Source organism: Andrena cerasifolii, chromosome 12 (genome assembly GCF_050908995.1).
Source record: "Andrena cerasifolii isolate SP2316 chromosome 12, iyAndCera1_principal, whole genome shotgun sequence".
NCBI classification, from domain to species: domain Eukaryota; kingdom Metazoa; phylum Arthropoda; class Insecta; order Hymenoptera; family Andrenidae; genus Andrena; species Andrena cerasifolii.
In genome coordinates, this window is record NC_135129.1 from 6,888,893 (window position 1) to 6,907,919 (window position 19,027).

Sequence of the window (19,027 nt, forward strand, 5' to 3'; positions counted from 1 at the left end):
TAATGTCCGCGTGATATTTTCCTGGTCATCCTCGAAAGCCAGCTCCGACCAATTTTCGAGCAGCGTACCGTCGCGCTGCCACGGACGGTCCATTCAGCGGAACGCAAAGGAAAGAAATCATTAGAGCGTGTGCTTCCTGAAAACGTTGAAAATCTGTATTACAAACATCCACCGACCGACATTTGCATAGCCTTTACAGCTGAACGATTCAAAGGTAACCGATAAATACAGCCACGTTCGCCGTACTTGTGGTACGATGGTTGGAGCTGTACGTCTTATCGACTAAACGTATCTACAATCGTGTTATATGCTCGTATCTATGCAGAAGTAGGCGGCTGAACGAACGAAACTGAAACAGAGGCGCACTTAGAAAGTAAAAGCGAGACAAAACGTAATGGGTGCTCTTTCCCGCGATCGTCTAATGCCGGAGGGAGCGCACAGCTATACAAAACGGAAGCTCGAATGAGAAAGAAAAAAAAGAAAGAAAAGTGAACGGAAAATGGCCGGAAGAGAAGCCGCGTGAAAGAGCGTCAAGCATAGAGGCGTCATCGTCGGGCCGGAGTCAGGCACCATGATCATGGAAAAAATGGCACATTTATTATATTATTAGTGATAATAATATTACTAGCGATAATTATACATTCCTTCTTTTTTCTTTTTCTTTCTCAAACGCAACGCTCTCTCGACACACACACACACACTCCCTCTCTTTCTCTCGCGCGTACTCTCGCCTCCCTTTCTTTCGATATACGCATAATATTCAGCTCGTGTTTCATCGATGTCGATAGAATCGCAACTGTTTCTTTTTGTTTTTCCTCCCCTAACAATCGCATGCATGTCGGAAAGATCGCTTCAGTGCCCTCTTTTAAGGCCCGGTGTCACGCCAACTAGCCACGCCAGACCTACGTACGCTTCTCGTTTAATTACAATATTATACAGTAATGTCGTTAGATCTAATGTACACGTGCGATTTCGCTCGTCGACAATCGGTATCCCGGGCGATCGAGGGGAGTTGTCCGTGTCGCGCAAGTTGATCCAGGACGAAAGAAGATCGCGTCGATCGCAAGCGGCGCCGCGAGTTTCAGCGTTCGGAATGGAAGAACACTGGAAATCGCGGCTGAACAGTAGTTTGTCTCCCAACAGTCGAGGCGATCTTCCTCGCGGGATCGAAACTCGAATTAACGAAAGACGGGGTCGATTTCGCAAATCTCACGGCTCCGCAGCCCGTCGAGCCGCGGGCTGACGGAGAGCACGCGTCTGACTGGGAAATGTTAAGAGAGTAGTAAACTAAAAAAACCACCTCGTAACAGCTTAACGCAATTAACGCGCGGTGGCGATTTGAAACTTAAGACAGGTTCGCCCAGAGAGCTGCGCGAAGAGACCTTTGCGATCGTAGTTCTCAACTCGAACCGAGCTGCACACTCTCCTCACCTTTCGCCTTTTCCACTTTGACTATCTAAGACTATCGACAGGTGTGCCTAGCTTAGACGGGCTTACGAGCTATTTATTGTCGTTATTATTTTACATGATTACCATCGCGAATATACGTGTGTGTATGCGTGTGTTTGTAATTTATCTCCCACGAATCGCCGCTGACCTCCTCTATCGCAATACCGTTCAATTAATCCCTACCTAGCGTGCGTGCCTCTGCTTTTTCACGTTTCCCCCCCACGGTCCTCCCTCCTCGTCTTCGCTTCCCCCCGGGGAGGCGATAGCCGCGACGCTTCGCGCGATTCTGTGATCCTAGATTAAATGTAAAGCGAGGTTGTGCGAGTTATCTCGACCGAGCCTGGGCGCGATCCATTCGTCGGGAACGAACGCAACAGTGATAGATTGCCGGTCGATACCTTTCGCGGGCGTTTCGACGGTCCTGACTCTGCTGATCGAACTAAACCGGAACCTGTCGAAATTTTTCGTGAATTGTCTAGCCTTTTCTGGTTCGCGAACGTTCCTTCTTCGCCGCCTTTATCTCGGTATCCTCGGCGATCGGCGTGCGGAAAGCAAAGAAAATAGCCGAGCGCGGGAGCGAGAACGTATCGGTTATCGTTCGTCGAGATTCCAGACAGCAGCGAGAGAGGAACACGAAGGTACAGCGAGCGAAATACGCGTGTGAATTCCCCTCAGGACCGCGCGGAACGGTTGATATGCTTTTGAAGAAAAATATAGCTGCACGCGTGTGATATGTGTGAGGAGAGGATGTACATCGCGTGGTCGCTCGAGGGAACACGGAAGCGAGAACCAAATGCAGGCAAAGAAGACTGAAATAGCAAGAGAAAAGAAATGAGAGATAGAGAACAGAACGTGTAGCGGAATTAGTCAGAGTTGAACACGGGCGCTCGACACACGTGTTTTCTTCGATGGTCAGTTCTTGTTCCTGTCGATGTCGTACTATTTTTCGTTTTTATTCAATAAAATTTATTTATGAATCTAAATAAATTAAAATACATGGCAACTGGGTACACATTGAGTTGAGCTATATTTTTGTTCAAAAACAAAAATGTCCCCTCTTTCTGTCGCGGAGGATTTCCTCGGCGATCAATGATTGGTAGCATTAAAATAATTAATAATAATAAAATCATGATCGTGACAATAATAATAATAATAATAATAATAATAACCATCGTAATGATGCCGATAATAATAATAATAGTAATAGTAGTAATAATAATAATAGTAATAATAATAATAATCATAATGTAATAAGGTAATTGATTAGGCGTACGTCACTGCTGTATATGTACAATTATGCGTGAGATATGTTTGAACTTTTTTTCCGTGATCGATAGGTAGATGTTCCGATATTTCATTTTCTCCCATCTTATCCTACCACTCACACCTATACACGTGCACCGCGTCCCGATGAATCGTTCCGAACTACCCCCTATGCACGACGAAGAAGGTTCCTCCTTCATAGGTGTCTCCCAACCAGAGAAAGAGAGCGCGAAAGATGCCCGTCCGTAGCAAGTGGTTGGAAAGCGCATAGGTAGGGGCGCCTTTTCCCCAAATGCCATAAGCGATCAGCCGAAACGAATCGTCAGGGCGCGGTGTACTCTGCCTTTTTGCTCGGTCCTTGCACTTCTGCATTGTCTCTCACTCTCTCATCGTATTTGCCCGTGGTCCGAATCATTTGAACTCCGCGAAAACGATTCATTCGTGCCGCCGCCGTTCCACGCGAATTTCTCCCCTCCTCCTAATTTAATTTTCTCGATCGTTCGCCACGATCCTCCCTCTATTCCCCTTCGTACGCGTAAGTACAGAAAGTTTGCCACTGAACTAACTTCACGCGTCCTCGATTCACACTGAACGCTCGCGAAACAATCGTCTCCTCTATGCATGTATGTACAGTTTATACCATCAGCCCTAACCGAGGACGACCGTGGATCTCGCTACCCCTGCGCCTCGAGTCGTCTGTCGTTTATCGTTTATGTACACCGACGGCAAGCGAGAACTCTAACTGAACTTCACGAAGAGAAAAATAAAATGAAAACCCTTCCTACCTCGTCCAGCTTCCGACTCCGAGGGACCTACGACGAGCGCTCGCGATCGTCCTCGGCCGCCAGGCATTTTCTCTCGTCTGTGCGCCGTGTCTAGACCTCGTGTCTCCTCTACAATTATTACCGCTCTGTAACACAACGCGACGCGTCGTCGCCAGTAGCGTACACACACACAGAAGTGGGCAATTTCAACAAGAATCGGTTGTACCGGATAGCCGGGGATCGATCGTTTCAATAGAATCTCGATCGCACTACACGCTTCCTTACACCTCGAAAGAGAGGAACCATATTCCTTTGTCTTCTCGCTATTTATAAAAATAATTTCAAGCCGCCTTCGGGGGATAGGGATGGGAATGGGGGTAGATGCCTCTTAAAGGTAACCGCGTGGCTCTCACTCCCTCTGTTCCCGATGCTCGCGCATCGGCATACAGAATCCTGGCTCCCTGTTCGTCGCACGCGCGTACGAGAGTCACTCAGGGAACCCGTGGATATTACTGGGTGCTCGTTTGCACTTGGTTCATACAGCATGCACCATGTTGCGCTGGAGCAGCGCAGTATCCTTCTCCGACTGCCTACTCTATCCCGTAAGCAGCGACCAAGCGTCCTTGCCTCCGTGGAACGTACGTTAATTACGTTCGAAGAGTGTGCCGCGACACGCCGCGTAATACCCCCAATCTTTCTCGAATCTGTATGTGCAAGTCCCTCAAAAGTCCCAAAACTATCACCGTCTTAAGCTGTATCTACCCCTTTAACAGAGGATCACACCGCCGCCACTGAGCCGCTGCTACTGCGGCTGCGATGGATTGTGCTGAAGGGAAGGTGGCGGGCCCTGGAACAAACAGTTTCCTCATGCCGTCAACCAGTCAATCAAATACGCGCCTAGGCGCATCTTTCGCGAGGATACTTACAGGCATCGTGGAGAAGGGTGGCTGAGAATGCGCGTGGGGATGAGGATGTGGGTGAGCTATGTGCGCCGCGAGATGACCGGGTAGTTTAGGCCCGTCCTCTGCCTTCTCCTCCTCTCTCCTCTTCAAGCACGCTGCCTTCGGGTTGAGGTTTCGTTCTGCAAACAAACGCCGACACCTTCGTTAGAGGAACGGTCCAGGATGCTGTTTTGCGATTAAAGAGAACCCGGGGATCAATTACCTCTAACTTGCTGCTCCAACGTCATGATCACTTCGACAGCCATGTTGAGGATACCGAGTTTCGTCTGAGGTTTGTCCGTCTTCAGGTGCGTCATGCACATTCTACCGAGTTCCTTCAAAGCCTCGTTGATGTCCCTGATACGTATCCTGAAGCGACAGATCTTGGTTACGCGCCGCGAGCGGATCCACCCCATGGGGCAGTACAGGGGAACGAAACTCTCGATGGGAAACGAGAAATGTGTTTAGACTTCGCGAATCCTTCGGGCAAGCAGCTTTCTTACGCGTCTGAGACCAGAGGAGAGGTTTTGCGTCGGCTACTCGAGATTCTTCTACGTAATAGCACGAGAGCCGGATCGTTCGCAAGTAGAGAAACGACGACTGCGGCGAGCAACCTCTTTGTACTTTTCACGCATACATAGAATACGGGCCGACCTGTTGTCGAATCACAGCTTGTAGGTGGGCAAGTGGGTTTCGCGATGGATTCACTGCACACTACCATCGAGTTCCTTACCTTTCCCTAGCATTGTTCGCCTGCCGCCTCTCTTTCTCCCTTTGCGCCTTCACGTCGGGATCGTCATCCTCGTCCTCGACGCTCGAACAACAGTTGCGCAATAACAATACTCGATTAATCACCTGACGTAGGCGGTTACTTTGTCCTAGAATCGAGCGCGCGACCCGACAGCAGTAAAACCGACGTGGCACCGTGGTCGTTTAACAAAACCGAGCGGTACCGGCAAGAAGGGATTAAAGGAGATTTCACTCGGGGCTAGTCGATCTTCCGAATACGATAGGGTTGCACGAGCAAGATATACTCGGTGGCTGAACACACGCAGAGCTCTCTGGTCGGCTTGTGGTTATGGACAGAAATCAGGTTTCCATTCTCGAATGGGGCCCGTATTCTTTGCACGGAGAACGAACGACACGGGAAGAAAGATGCGGATCTAACGCGCAGAGTTCATTTCGTGCTGTTACCTAGAAAATTCAGAATTCAGGTGATGTCCGAGGGACCACGTGGATTCGGGATGGATGGCATCGAAACGTAGTGGAAGGAATAGGGATATCTTTGAATGATACTGGATTCTGAAATAAACATGTCTTCATTATATGCACAAGTGGTCCCCGGTTCGTCACCTTCGTTTAGGCACGAGAAATAATGGCGGCAAGCTGATCGAAGGATTCACGAGAATCTATCGAGGGTATGTACCGAGAGACAGAGAGAGAGAAAGAGAGCAGAAGTCTCTCGATGCAATAATGTTTAGTGTGACGCGGGTGATGGAAAGGTGCTCGCACGCTGTGAAGTAAAGGGAGCATGCCTAGAGGGGGCCGAATCGCAGCCGAATTAAAATGAGACTGATTGATAGGTGAGCACGAGAGCTGTCGATCTTTCGCCTGAACCAGAAACATTTTAATTTCCACGCTAGAATACGGGCCTCGGTGACGGGGAGGATGTAGGCATGCTGAATAGTCATCGAGGAGTAATCGAACCTTGAGGATCCCGCAAATCGTCCGTTCGTTATTCTTATCTTATATCGGGCATGCATACGAGGATAGGAGGATTCCAAGTCCCCGAAGGAACTCGAAGGACTTGAAAGTACAACAGGAGTGCGTACTGCGTGTGTTCACTAACCTTTCACGCACGTTGTTGGCCTGGCGACGTTCCTTCTCGCGCACCGCTTTGGTGCTGGGATCGTCGCAATCTTCATCAGCGCTCGAACAACGGTTGTTTAAATACATTGGTTAGTTTAATTCTGCATTGTACGGTGACGAAAGGGGGACAACATCTAGCTAGTTGATGTCTCAGCGACGACAAGGCGATAAAATTTTGCGTCTTACGTTTTACGTTCTACGCGCAACGTTACCCCCTCGAACGGAGATGTGAATCGATACGATAGCCCCTTCGAGGCGGTAACGTTGTCGTCTCGAGTGAACAAAGATTCAAACAACGTTTTCCAATTAGTCACTGGACAAGAGATCAAGTCTAGTCGCCTTGGGCAATTGTTTAATTCGGTTTCACTACTGCCGTTTCACGATCGACGTGGACGTAACGCGCTTTATTCCCGGACAGAAGGACACATCCAATATATATACTTACTATCTGCGCGATCTCTTCGTCCCTTTTCCCTGAGACGTGGAATTCACCGTGCCAGTACCAATGACACCCCCTGCCGTCAGATCGCTGCTCGAAGGTTTCGTCTCGCCGCCACTACTATCCGGCGGATCCTTTCTCTTCTCCAGAGAGACGTATTCTGTTCATTAGAAATAGCGCTGTTTAACATCACCGTATAGCATTCACGTTGATATAACATCGACAGCATTCATGGAACGGGGAGAACAAAACGTCGCGGTTCGCGATAAAAACTCAAGGTGGCACGGAGCGACCACCAGTTCCTTGTACTCGGCCATTCTTCAGCGACAAATGAATAAGTCTTCGAGCCGTTTAGGAAAGCCGGGCTGACGGTCCGCCTAAGGACCGTCGTCGACGATCTCCGACGGCGATGAATGGGAAAAAATGCGGCTCGATCTGAGCCGGAAACCCAGCGACCTTCGCCGAACACGGAGATCGCGATCCTCGATATTATCCTCGAGCTTTGGGCAGGCTGCTTAGTCACGAAACCGTGAAAACCGTCCAATTACGAGCAGGAAGCGCTCGATACTGATTCAACGGTCTCCTTAAACGCTCGCCACGGCTGACAATCCGCCGTGCGTTTCGCGAATGCATTAGCTCGGCGCGGTGCGTTTCTCGGGAAGTCACCGTTGGCCGAGTCAGATAAATCAGCCTCGCGATTGTGTGCAAAGCTCCAGCGGCGTACGACTTTTCATTCTGAACTCGGCTATCGATGCTGCGGCGAAAGTTTCCCGAGCGTTTTTTCCTGGACGAGAGGGAAGGACCGTTTAGAAAAAGATGAAGTAATTGGACCGAGGATCGTGCGCGCGTGCGGACGCGGCTCGAGTCTCGCTGGGCTTCAGAGGCTCCGGAGGCCGAGCGGGTCCAGGCGGTGTGTACCTATACGTGCGCTCTGAATTCCAATCGCCAAAAATGGTGGCCGCCGGAGAAAAGAGCGCTTCTTTGCGAAGGGCCCTCGGAAAACTTGCGCATTCCATTAGCCAGCTCGCGGGGAGGGGAGCAGGATTGCGAGCGGTCGCCGAGTAAAAGGAAGGCGCGTGACAGAAACGGAAGCAAGGAGAAAGAGAGACGGACGGCCAGAGACAGAGGTCTCGGGGAATAATAAAGGCACGACAGAGCGATACAGGATAGTAGCTACTTCGCGTGATTTATCTAATGTTTCCTTATCGGGCTCCAACTCCGCCGTGGAACACCTGGGAACTCCTTCTCTCCTTTTCCCCTCTCTCCGTCGCGCTGCTCATGAGAAAAAGTGTTGGCCCGATGATGCGACACCGAGAATAGAACAACGCCGTTTCGATTGGTCTTTGTCGGGGCCCATTCGCGCTTATCTTTTTAACGCGAATTAACGGGCCCCGACGGTGTCTGACTCGGTCTGCTCCCTATTCCATGAATCTCTTCGAGAGACGTACAATGATGGAAAGAATTGCTCCAACTTACTGGCATTTGACACAGGTAACCTCTCGATCTTGATGGAGCCGTCTGTGTCTGGAGTGGGCGTGAGGCCAGGATAGGATCCCTGAGGTTGCGCCACTGTTACCGCGGGATGCGGACTCGTCTGTAACGAAGAAATCGACGTGTATCGGTTTGCTGGTCCTTCTGGGGGTGGTGCGGAAGATTTCGAGGCGAGAGCAGACGACTTACCAAGTGGTCCAGTTGCGGTGGTGATGTGTGGGAGTAGAGGGAACCGTGCGGACCAACGGGACCGAGGTGTAGGCCCAGTTGGCTCTCCGCGTGGTTCCTCAGGACGTTTATGGCATCGTCCAGTCGCTCCTCCATCCGCGTTCCCTGTACCAACAGAATATCCAACGTTCGATTCGATTACGCGTCGTGTTCGACCTTTGTCACCTGCTCCAGCGGTACCAGTGCAGAAGATCTGTCACCGATAATGCCCCCTCTGTGTGCAATTTATCGGGGACAATGTCAGGACGTCTCCAGCACTGGCACTGTGGTTCGAATGTATGTACGTCTGAGGCGACGGAGAAGCGTGTGTAAAGACAGAGAGGGTTGTATCGAGTAATTATGTTTGAAAGTAGGCGTTGTGGGTAATAGAAAGGTCGCGGGGGTCGGGAATTCAGCATGCCATTAATCCTCCAACTGCAGACTGCTGCGAAACCAGCTACGATCCACGAGCTCGAGCGGGGAAAAGTTTGCCGCTGCAGTTTAAGGATCATCCGAAGTCACGGAATAATTAGTCTGCGGGGAAGTAACGTTAGATTAGAGAGGAGAAGGGGGAAGTAGCACGGTTAGTCTCGCTGAAAACGTCGCAGTCGTTAGCAGACATAGAAACCACTGTGGTAAGTATGTACTTTCGCAGGTAGTTCGTGTAGTGTGAAAAAAAATCATGCACAAAGTGGCGTAGGTGGGCGAGTGGGTGAGAGAAGAGGGGCTGAAATAAGAATGAACGGGGAAGGAAAAAAAACTGAAAATCGGCAATCCTCACCTCGGCGTGGTCGCGAAGGAAGCCGATGGCATCGTCTAGCCTCTGCTGTTCAGGCGCCGGCTTCACACACAACACCAACGCAACAACAAAACCAAAAAAAAAAAGAGAGAACAACCAAGTCAACACAACGTTCACAACAAACAAGGAGTGAATGATGAACAAAAGAGAGAAAAAAAAAACATGTAAAATGACGGTGGAGATGATCGGACTCGAACGACTGCATCGAGGGAGGTCGAGCGGAGTTAGTTCTTGCAACGTAGATCACACGCGTGGTGCATTTCCGGTGCATCGAGTGCATGCTACTATGTGCGACATCCAGGAGCGGTCGCGGGGCAGATTGAACCGTTGAAACGATCTCTGCAGCTTCCCTGCCGCGACCGATCCTCGACTGCGAGTGCGAAGGTGCACGGGGTTGCCTTTCGTTCGGTCTTCCGGCGTCGACGAACCGACTCGATCCTCCCCCGATCGGAACTGAAGTCAGTGCGTGTAGCAGCGGTACTTTCAACGCATCACCGTGGTGCCGTACGATAAAATATCGCAAGAGAAGTGAACGAGCACGAGAGGCTTCTGTTACGACTGTCCTTGACCCGTTTCCGAAGCGCACCGAAACGGCGACGAAGCGTGCCTGCGTTCGACGATGCACCCGTCACTTTCCAACGAGATCCTCGTCGGAATCTAGCTCAACGATACGAGCACTCCCAAGAACCCTTGGGGAGTCGAGCGAAAAGACTCGAATCTCTCGTCGCAAGTGTCGGGTAACGGTCGAACGGTAGATAAACCGAGTTGAAGGTAGGTGGTACGAATCTCGTAATTGCGAGGCATTGATGCATACCATGTGGATAGTTCCACGGTTGGGATCCGCCGTGAAGTGTGGAGACACTGGTGCAGCACCCGGTGCCCAGCCTGGCGCCGATCCCGTCAGGGGTGGCGGCGAACTCACTGGCGTGGACGGGTTGCTGCTGTAACTCGATACCGATTGGTCCGTGGGGTAGATCTGCGACGTGAAAATGTGGCAGTGTTTATATTTAAATCTGAGGATAACAAGCGAAAGGAACGACGTCTACCGGCGACGAGTGTCTTGTCCCCGTAACTGGTCCTCAAGATACTACCCAGCGCTTTGGACTTTAGACGATAGGAGGGTCGGGACGATCGACCCAGCGATGCAACGGATACTTACTCTTGTGCTTACTACAGAGGCGAGAGTTTTGCCGAGGTTGTCCCCCGTGGTGGGCTGCTGGTTCGTCGTGGGTGCCGAGTTGGGTGCGGAGGGTGCGGTGGTCGGTGCACCGGGACTATGACTATATTGCAAGGACGCCGGGGATGGCGCACCGGTACCGCTGTTCGCCGCCACTGCTCCGCTACCCCGGAATGTCGACATCGGTGGCAGTGAGGCAGCGCTGGTCACCGCCGAGCCCAGAATCGGCGCCGCCGGCTCTCCGTTCGGCGACATGGCCGAGTACGCCTGCAACCATCCAGCAAATTCACCGTCTTGGCTCCTACAACGACCTGTAGGTGCAAGCTGGACGTGGACGCTGAATTACGGGCCGATTCGCCAAGCGTCACACAGCTCGAGCTCATTGGGCGAAACGTACGACCGTAGGTAGACGGTGTTTCGGCATAAAAACCAGGCACGAGGGATATCGTAAAGTGGCAGAAGGCGACGGACGACTCGCACGACCTTTCGGCTACGACTGGGAACCTTCTTCAGGTTCATAATGGACCGGGCCAGAACAGCTTTGATATCGGATACGCTTAGTGGCCTGTAGCCACGCTCGCTCGCACCTACTGGAGCTAGCTCGTAAAACGTCTAATTTTAAGCATCTTCTCCGGCCGAACAGCGAAGAGTATTTATCAACAAATTAGAGGGGGAGTTTGCACGCGACCACGGCCCTCGGGGGCTTTCACGAGCGGCTAGCACCGTTAATTGTTCGCTTTACGAACGGAGGAACGAGGCGATAACTAAGGACGAGCAGAGCTCGGTGTCACCGGCCCGCTTTTCGGCCGGGCCATCCAGGACCCGGGGAGGCCTCGTCGCCAAAGACGAGTTCCAACAAAAGGGAGTTCCGCCGCCGGTGAGGCCAGCTTCTCGGAAGAGGGGTCATTAAACCGCGGGATCGTAAATGTTTAACCTTTCGACCGGCCGCAGCGCCTCGAAGCTGCGTCTTTTGTCGAACGTTCACCTCCGTTATGCATCGTGGTCCGAGGTGCCTGTTTCGCGTTGATCCACGCATTCTGCTCGAACGAGAGATCCCAGTGACGCGATCGTTCGATCCATCTTACATCCGAATTCGCAGCCGATTCGCCGTGGCTAATTAGAGACTCGTCGACTCGAAAGCGTGGAGCGGTGCCGAACAGGCCCGGCTGCTCGGCTCCTGCCCGCTCCAGGTCGCTGTTGCTCGCTCGCGAGAAGGGAATTCAGGGTGCCGCGAACGGGAGGATTTCGTGGTAACCATGAACGGTGTAAATCAAACGAAGGCTGCACTTGACTAGAAACAGCGAGTAGCGGGAGGGTCGTTCTATATATAGAATCCACTGAGTCATTTGACGTTGCTGCGAGTACACGGAGCACTGTCAACAGTGCCTCTCAACCACCTCGGGCCAGGCCGAAGAGCTAGACCAGACAGTCGGACACCGGGTGGTCCGAAATAAGACTGCGACGAAGTTTCGCCAGCTGGTCTCCTGGATATCAGGCTCGATCGGGAGGATTAAAGTCATCGGGCGCGAGCTAGCGAGAGGGAGTTAACGACGGCCAGAGCGTGCCCTCGGATCTGACGGTGTCAAACGGGTCGAACGTCTTCCAGGGAGTCCGGGAGAAATGGCTGAGAGCCGACGGAATTTATGGCGCTGCAGGGTCATTCCACGCGAAGTCGGACACTTTTCGGAGTAACGTTTCGGATTTTGGTGCAACTTGGATATGTTGTAGTCTTTAGGGGTATATAAACATATCTCGAAGGAATTTTCGAAATGTCAAAAATTGTGGATGTTACAGCTCTTTGAAATATAGTGTTTACTATTTTTCCAAAAATTATAACTGTTGGACTAATAAACTGATAAAAATCACCTCTTGGGTGCTTACAGTGCAGATATAAGAGTACCTAATAAAAATTATTTCACTTCATAAAAACGAATATTTGACCATTTATTTAGTCATTGTTCTAAACAAATGCAATTTATAGTTAAAGGCACCTTTTTAAAAATTTGAAAAAAAAAATAGGAGGATAAAGCCCTGTTTTTCCTCTTTATGGACGTTTTGAAAAACGTGGACGTTTTAAAATTGGCCAAATGAAAATTAATTGAATGTAACGCTGCGTCAAATCACACCGGCTCGACTGGTCGCTCGGGCCGTGCGGTAAAGAGCTGTAACATCCACAATTTTTGACATTTCGAAAAATCCTTCGAGATATGTTTATATACCCCTAAAGACTACAACATATCCAAGTTGCACCAAAATCCGAAACGTTACTCCGAAAAGTGTCCGACTTCGCGTGGAATGCAGCGAAACGCCTAACCGAGAGGAGATCGCGATTTTTCACCTGCAACTTTTCCTCTCCCTCCATGCGGGGAATATATCAGCGGACGCTCCGGGGAGTTGGATCGAGGAGGAATTCGTAGTAACGCGATCTGTCGTTAAACGTCACTGCCATCGCTAAGATCCCCGTGATCCTGCGGGGTAAGTTTCCTCGAGGGCATCGATCTTCCGGGGCGGACGAAGATTAGGCGGAAGGTTTTAATCGAACGACTTGGTCGCCAGCTGGCCGACCGGCGACACAATTTCGGGGGTGGTGCCTCGTGTCTATCGCCAAGTTCCTGGAGTGTCGGGTCCGAAGAAACGAGCGTAGTGGCGCGTGATTGATCGTCGAGGGTGCGCGTACAAACGAGAGAAAGAAAGGCAAAGGGGAGAGAGGAGTCGCTTACCATGGGGTCGTGGGGTAGGTGCATAGGGTAAGCTGGTTGGGCCAGGTGAGGGGGTGCGTATCCGCTGTACGGGGGCTGAACACCGCCGCCGCCACCCGTCCATGGGTCACCAGGACCCGTTCCTGCCGCGTTTCCATCTGGAACACAAGGAAAGTCACAAGTTCATTAATCGTAGCTTCGACGGGAAGTGGGCCGGAAGAGATTGGGTGCAACGTCCCTGGCTATATTTCAGCAAACGTCGTCGGTATTATTTAATCAGAATTCTACCGAAGCTCCAGGGTAAACTGACCCCCTTCGACGCGAGAAAAAGGGATTCTTCTCTCCAGACAAGTGTAATCCGATCGTTCGCGTCCGCACACTTTCGACACCGGTGGACGGTCGAGCAACAAATAGCGGCACGTGGCATTCAGTGACCAGAGAATGTCGCGCACGTGCTGGAATAATGCTCACCGGTGAATCGAGTTAAGGGACACGTACCAGCCAACTTCGCCCGAATTACCCGCCGTTCGATATTATCGTTCGGCTGCTCGACGATCGACGGGTAAAAAGCTTCCATTGGATTCCTCAAATGTGACTCCCCGAGATCCGATTCCGCTCGGGGTGAACGAAATTTCTAGCTTCCGAGAGGCCGATGATTCTCCTGGTTCTACTTGGACACCCGATATCGAGGGCAATAGGCGGCGCAACGCGGTGGGCCATTATTTCAGTTGAAAACAACAGCAATAAGCTTCGGGAACGTATTTCTTGATACTTTTGCTTGATATAATTCCGTGCGCGGGGCTTTCCTCCGCGGAGCAAACTGAAACTAAGCCAAACTACTCGCCCGTTCCTACCCAACTACCGGCATTCGATGTCTGATAAAACTTTTTCGCCCCGTCCTCCAGCCCACGCCGCCATTTATAAGCTATTCCACTCTCGCCTACCGGGTGTCACTGGTCGGGACCGTACTCCACAAGCTGCCCAACGAGTCTCCTTACCCTCTGATCTTTAATAACAACTTCACCCGACAAACTTTACCGATCTCATTGATTTACCGCCTCGGTAATCCATCCAGGAACACGCTTCGAACACGCTCGGCGAGGACTCGCGCGGAAACGTGCCCGGAAGAATTACTCGCCAAAGGAACCACGAAACGTTTACCGACGCCCGAAATGGCACCAGAATATTCGCAGATGTAGGGGAGACCGGGGCAAAGTGACGCGGAACAAGTTTGAAGTCGAATAAAATTTTTCTCTTTCAATAAAAATGTGTGGAAATAGATTTATAATATAATTTGAATATTACTATTGATAAATGACGAATAGCAATACTTAAAATAAACTTAAAGTATATTAAAATTCAACTTGAAAAGAAAATGCCAAAACGAACACTTTACACCATATATGGCTACTATCTGGGGTAAAATGAGCTGAAATAAAATACGAGTTTTAATTAAGGATATAGGTAATTATTAATCCCTTGCGCTGGGATGACGTGTGTAGCACGTCAGTTTTTTTTTTTTTTTTTTTTTAACGGTTGTTACCAAAAACTGTAGCAGATTTTTCATTTTTTTTTTTTTTTTTGAGGTTAGATTCTGTTCCATCACGCCGCGTGGTTTCCTACTCGCGCATCTTTTCTTTGCAGCTCAGTTTACCCCGGTCACTTTACCCCGAATGTGTACTCAGTGGAAAATTAATTATTTAATAATGTTAGGATTAATGTTTTCTCTGCATGATTATCATTGTGGTATTATAGAGATTTATTACGTCACCAAAATTTGTAAATATATTCTATTGTTAAAGAATAAATTAAGAAATCTCGTTTTACCCCGAGGTTCACTTTGCCCCGGTCTCCCCTATCCTGCGAGTTGAAATCTCGCGAATAGTGCGCTACTCCTAGAGCTATCTTGGGCCCACGTTTTCCTGGCCCCAGGGGTCCAAGAATTTTATTGGGCCTCCGTCGGTTTGAGCGCAGTCGATGGCAGTTTATCAAGTTTCTTTCGTTAGTTTCGACCGGCGGGATACATCTGTAAATCGTCTGACGTCGTTTCGGGAGCACCTCGTCCGAAAAACAAACAGAACGCACCGACGATCGCGAATATACGGCGCGAGGGAGAAGTCGGTCGCGCGAAATAGCATCGCGACCGTCGGTTTCGCAACGCGATTAAATTATATCGGCGTAAAATAGGAACAGCCAGCCGCGATATAAAGTTTATTGTGTGCCGCGGGGGTGAGGCACGTCGACGCGGCTTTTCCACGAGCCGGGGGCTCGCAATTTTTCCTTCTCTCTGTTATCTTTTTTTTTCTCTCTCTCTCTCCGCTGCAGCCACGAATTTCACCGGCTAACTACGACGCGCCGCACGCTCGAACAAATAACGAGAGATTGTTATTGTTTTTACGCGCGACAGCCAGAGCGACGAATTTTACGAGCGGGCGTTAAACAGTTGAATATTACTGCGATCGTAAACTCCCTTTTATCGTTCGTTCGAATCGTTACGCGATTTCCAGCAGATATAGATGCAAGCGCGCCACGATCGCCGCACGACGCTCGGCGGCGGGCTCGATCGCTAGACAACGATCGATCGATGCAACTACTTTTATTGTTTGTCGCGTCCGGTAACGAGCGGCCTACATTTTCGACTTACGCTCCTTGCACCAGTTTAGGAGAACGTGGTAACGGGGGTAGACGCTTTGTTTATACTTCGACGAGTTTTCCTAGGCGGTGCGCTTTTATAGAACGTTTTTAAATAGACCGTAAGAACGCGCGAAGAGAACGGGGTGTAAAAAGATGCGTAAACTTACCGATATAATAGGGGTCTGCGTAGAGGGCCGCAGCCTTGGGGGAGGTGTATCTCGGCGAGTCCTGGCCGAATTCGTCCGAGCCGTACTGGAAAAGAAGTAACGATCAAGGTTAGTCATGGGCGACAGCGAGATGCATGCATAGTTGAATGGCTATCGAGTCGGGAGGTGAGATCGCAGTGAATGGAGTTTCGGAGCAACACGTTACAACAACGGACCTAACGCATTGTCTGAACGGCGTGGACGTCAACTAGAATATCGATCCGCGCAATCTACAATCAGCGTAAATTTACGATGACAATCCGGGGCAGGAAGCCATTCGGATTGGAAACAATATCCACAATAGCGGATACACTGCGCGTATACACCAAAGATCAGCCGCTCTTTTCACCCTTACCATTCTGTAGCTGGCGTACTCCGCAGGGCACACAAACATATTGGCGGCGAACAGAAGAAGCAGTGAAAAGGAAGTCAGATCGCGTCGCGAGGCAACATAACCGCGGCGGAGCAGGGAAACGGCGATCTACGACGGGGGATGGAAAGTGCCGCGGGAGGAGAGCCTCGCAGCAGCATACCCTCGTCCCAATTTCACCGTGATATATGTTAAAATATTCCACGCCGGTTCCCTTATCCTAGCAGCTCCTCTGCTCCCGCCGCTCTGCCGAAAACTTTCGTCCGCGGTCCTCGCTCCGCCGTCCCCTTTGCTCTTCCACCCACCTCCACCTGCTACCAGCGACGAGGAAAAGTGCCGAGGAACCAGAGAGGGACAGGCAAGTTTCGGCTAACGCGACGACTATGGCCAGCGAGCCCGAATTTAACGGAGCACTGGAGCACCACCGTGAAAGAATCGCGCGATTTCAACAACTTTCCGAGTCTCGCCCCGGAACAGAACGCCGCCTAACCACCCTCGCGATCTACGAGCAGCTCTGATTCAAGCACTCGGCCACTTCACGCGGCTTCGATAAACGACGCACTTTTCCAAACACACCGCACGTACACAGGGAACAAGTGCCGATGGCCAAGGAAACAATGAAGGAAAATCGACCCCAGTCACGCGAAGGGCGACACGAGACTGCGAGCAGTCGCCGCGTCAGCGCGCCGATTGACTTCCGAGCGGGGTGGTGGGGCCAGCGGTCGGCGGCCTACCAATCGGGGCACGGCTTTGCCACCGGGCAGCTATGATCCATATAGATCCTGCATTTAATAGCCAGATCTGTAACGAGTTATCACTTTCGGCTAGAAAATTTTTAATAATTAAGCTCTCGATGCAGGTGTTTATATGGAAGCTGATCGAAGAGTTTGTAGGTTGCAGGGTGAAGCAGCGCGGTGCTGAAAGGGTGCAATGCGTAAAAAGGTGGCGGGAGATCGGTCCCAAGAACAAAAGATCTTCGAGAGCGCTCGCGATGCATCCGTATCTGGCGGGGGAGGGTCGGGGTACATAATTGTACGGCGATAAAAGCGTCGAGTTTATCGCGGCAGCAGTCGATAACGGGCTTACAAATACGAACGCCTGTTCGGGGAGGGGGGCATGTGAAAAAAGCTGCTGCTAATCGCGCGATAAACGCCCGGCCTCTGGACCTATTAATTTAAATGAATTGCTTTGACATTAGTGGCTCCGATACCGCGGCTCGTTCAATATCATTACTTCCCTCCGCGATCCCGTCCTCGATTTCTTCTTCCACTTTCGTCCGCGGTACCATAGATCTCGGGCTGTCGAGCGATCCGGTAAAAATCGGCCGCCTGATCCCGATGAATCACAGGCATCGAGCAACAGATATCTCGGCTCCAGGGTCCCATTAGCGTCCGACGTAGTAATACCCACGAAAGCTCTCGATGCTTGCAGAAATTGACGTAGATCGCTCGATGGGAACGTCATCGCGCGTCAGCTGCCCATGTCCCTGATCCCGATCGACGCGATCGATCCGAGGAAGCGACGATGGACGCGAGAAAGCAGAGCGGACGAAGGCTCGTGGGCAGGGGAAGACACCGCGTGGCCAATAATTCACCTTTTATTTCCCGGCCGCGATAGCCCGGGGGAGGAGGACACGCAATAATAAAAATGTCCAGCGGCCGGCAAGGCGGATCAGAAATCTTAATATGTCCTGGTGGGTGTCCACGGTGGCGAGAGTCAGCGATTTCCAGCCAATATAAATGTCCTACATTGATTTAGTTCTCTTTTTCCCGGGCTTGCCGCCGCCGACGACGACGACGACGAGCTGGAGTAGGGGAGGAAACGAATGGAAACGTCTCTGTCAGGGAAATTAGCTTCCTTCGGGGGTTTGAAATAGGACAGAAGGAAGGGTCGTCGCAGCGGTACGAGCGAAGCGACGCGTGTTACGTGACGCCTTCGGGAGATTCAGCACGTGATGTCCGTCTCACGTTCTCATACCGGCTGTTTTGCCATCTTAGAAATTATTCCCTTCCCGTCCCTCTCGGATATAATCTCGATTTCGTTGCGTCACCGTTCGAACCGTCGCTGGAGAATCCAGGGAGAATTCGCGAAAACTCGGCGAAGCGACGCACAGTGGTCTAATTCGCCAAACAGCTGGCCGAAATATGAAGGCATCTTCCGATTTGTAGAAAAATTGGTATACAAGGGTTTTCGAGGTCGCTGATTCAAAATTGCAAAAAGAAAACAAATGGTGGTCGAGTACTTGAAAAAGATATCAAATTTAACAGACACCTAGTACTTTAGGGTTTTCGTGGTCGCTGATATCAAATGTGTCATCGACAATATAAAATTCGTAATGGAGGATGTAATACCGCTTGCATAGATATTGTCTTTTAAGTATTTTTTTCGTAAAACGTGATGATTTCTCTGTTTTCTGCATTCATTCTAGTACGCGCTATAGCAACATGTGTATTGAAGATACACACCAAATTTGAATGAAATCGGTTAAGTAGATCTTGAGATTTTATGAGAGCAATGAGAATATCCTTTCGGTACACCCTTTTGCGTACGAGGCTCTGTACTGCCACCAATTTTGATTATTTCTCATTGTAAAAATTTCTAAGTATTGTTGAAAAATGAACAAATACATGTAAAAAACGTTAATGGAAGAAGTTTCATAGTTTCGTTATAAAAAAATTCCGGAGAATGCAAAAAATTGTCTATAACTGTGGAAGACCCT

At 50.4% G+C, this 19,027-nt stretch overlaps 1 protein-coding gene across 17 annotated transcripts in view; it reads right to left on the reverse strand.

The window, feature by feature from the left end:
* Positions 1–130: 130 nt before the first annotated feature.
* LOC143375186 (protein daughterless-like) overlaps positions 131–19,027 on the reverse strand; it is a 98,777-nt gene continuing 79,880 nt past the window's right edge. For 6 of the 17 annotated variants that reach the window (XM_076824063.1, XM_076824066.1, XM_076824061.1 and 3 more), the window contains 12 exons: positions 15,900–15,984; positions 13,120–13,256; positions 10,382–10,723; positions 10,037–10,198; positions 9,205–9,264; positions 8,406–8,558; positions 8,202–8,319; positions 6,732–6,885; positions 6,267–6,356; positions 4,641–4,786; positions 4,403–4,557; positions 131–4,323 (listed from right to left, as the gene is read on the reverse strand). In XM_076824063.1, the coding sequence (XP_076680178.1) occupies positions 4,279–4,323; positions 4,403–4,557; positions 4,641–4,786; positions 6,267–6,356; positions 6,732–6,885; positions 8,202–8,319; positions 8,406–8,558; positions 9,205–9,264; positions 10,037–10,198; positions 10,382–10,723; positions 13,120–13,256; positions 15,900–15,984 (1,647 nt within the window). In that variant the 3' untranslated portion in view covers positions 131–4,278. The other 11 variants (XM_076824071.1, XM_076824069.1, XM_076824076.1 and 8 more) reach the window with 10 other exon arrangements.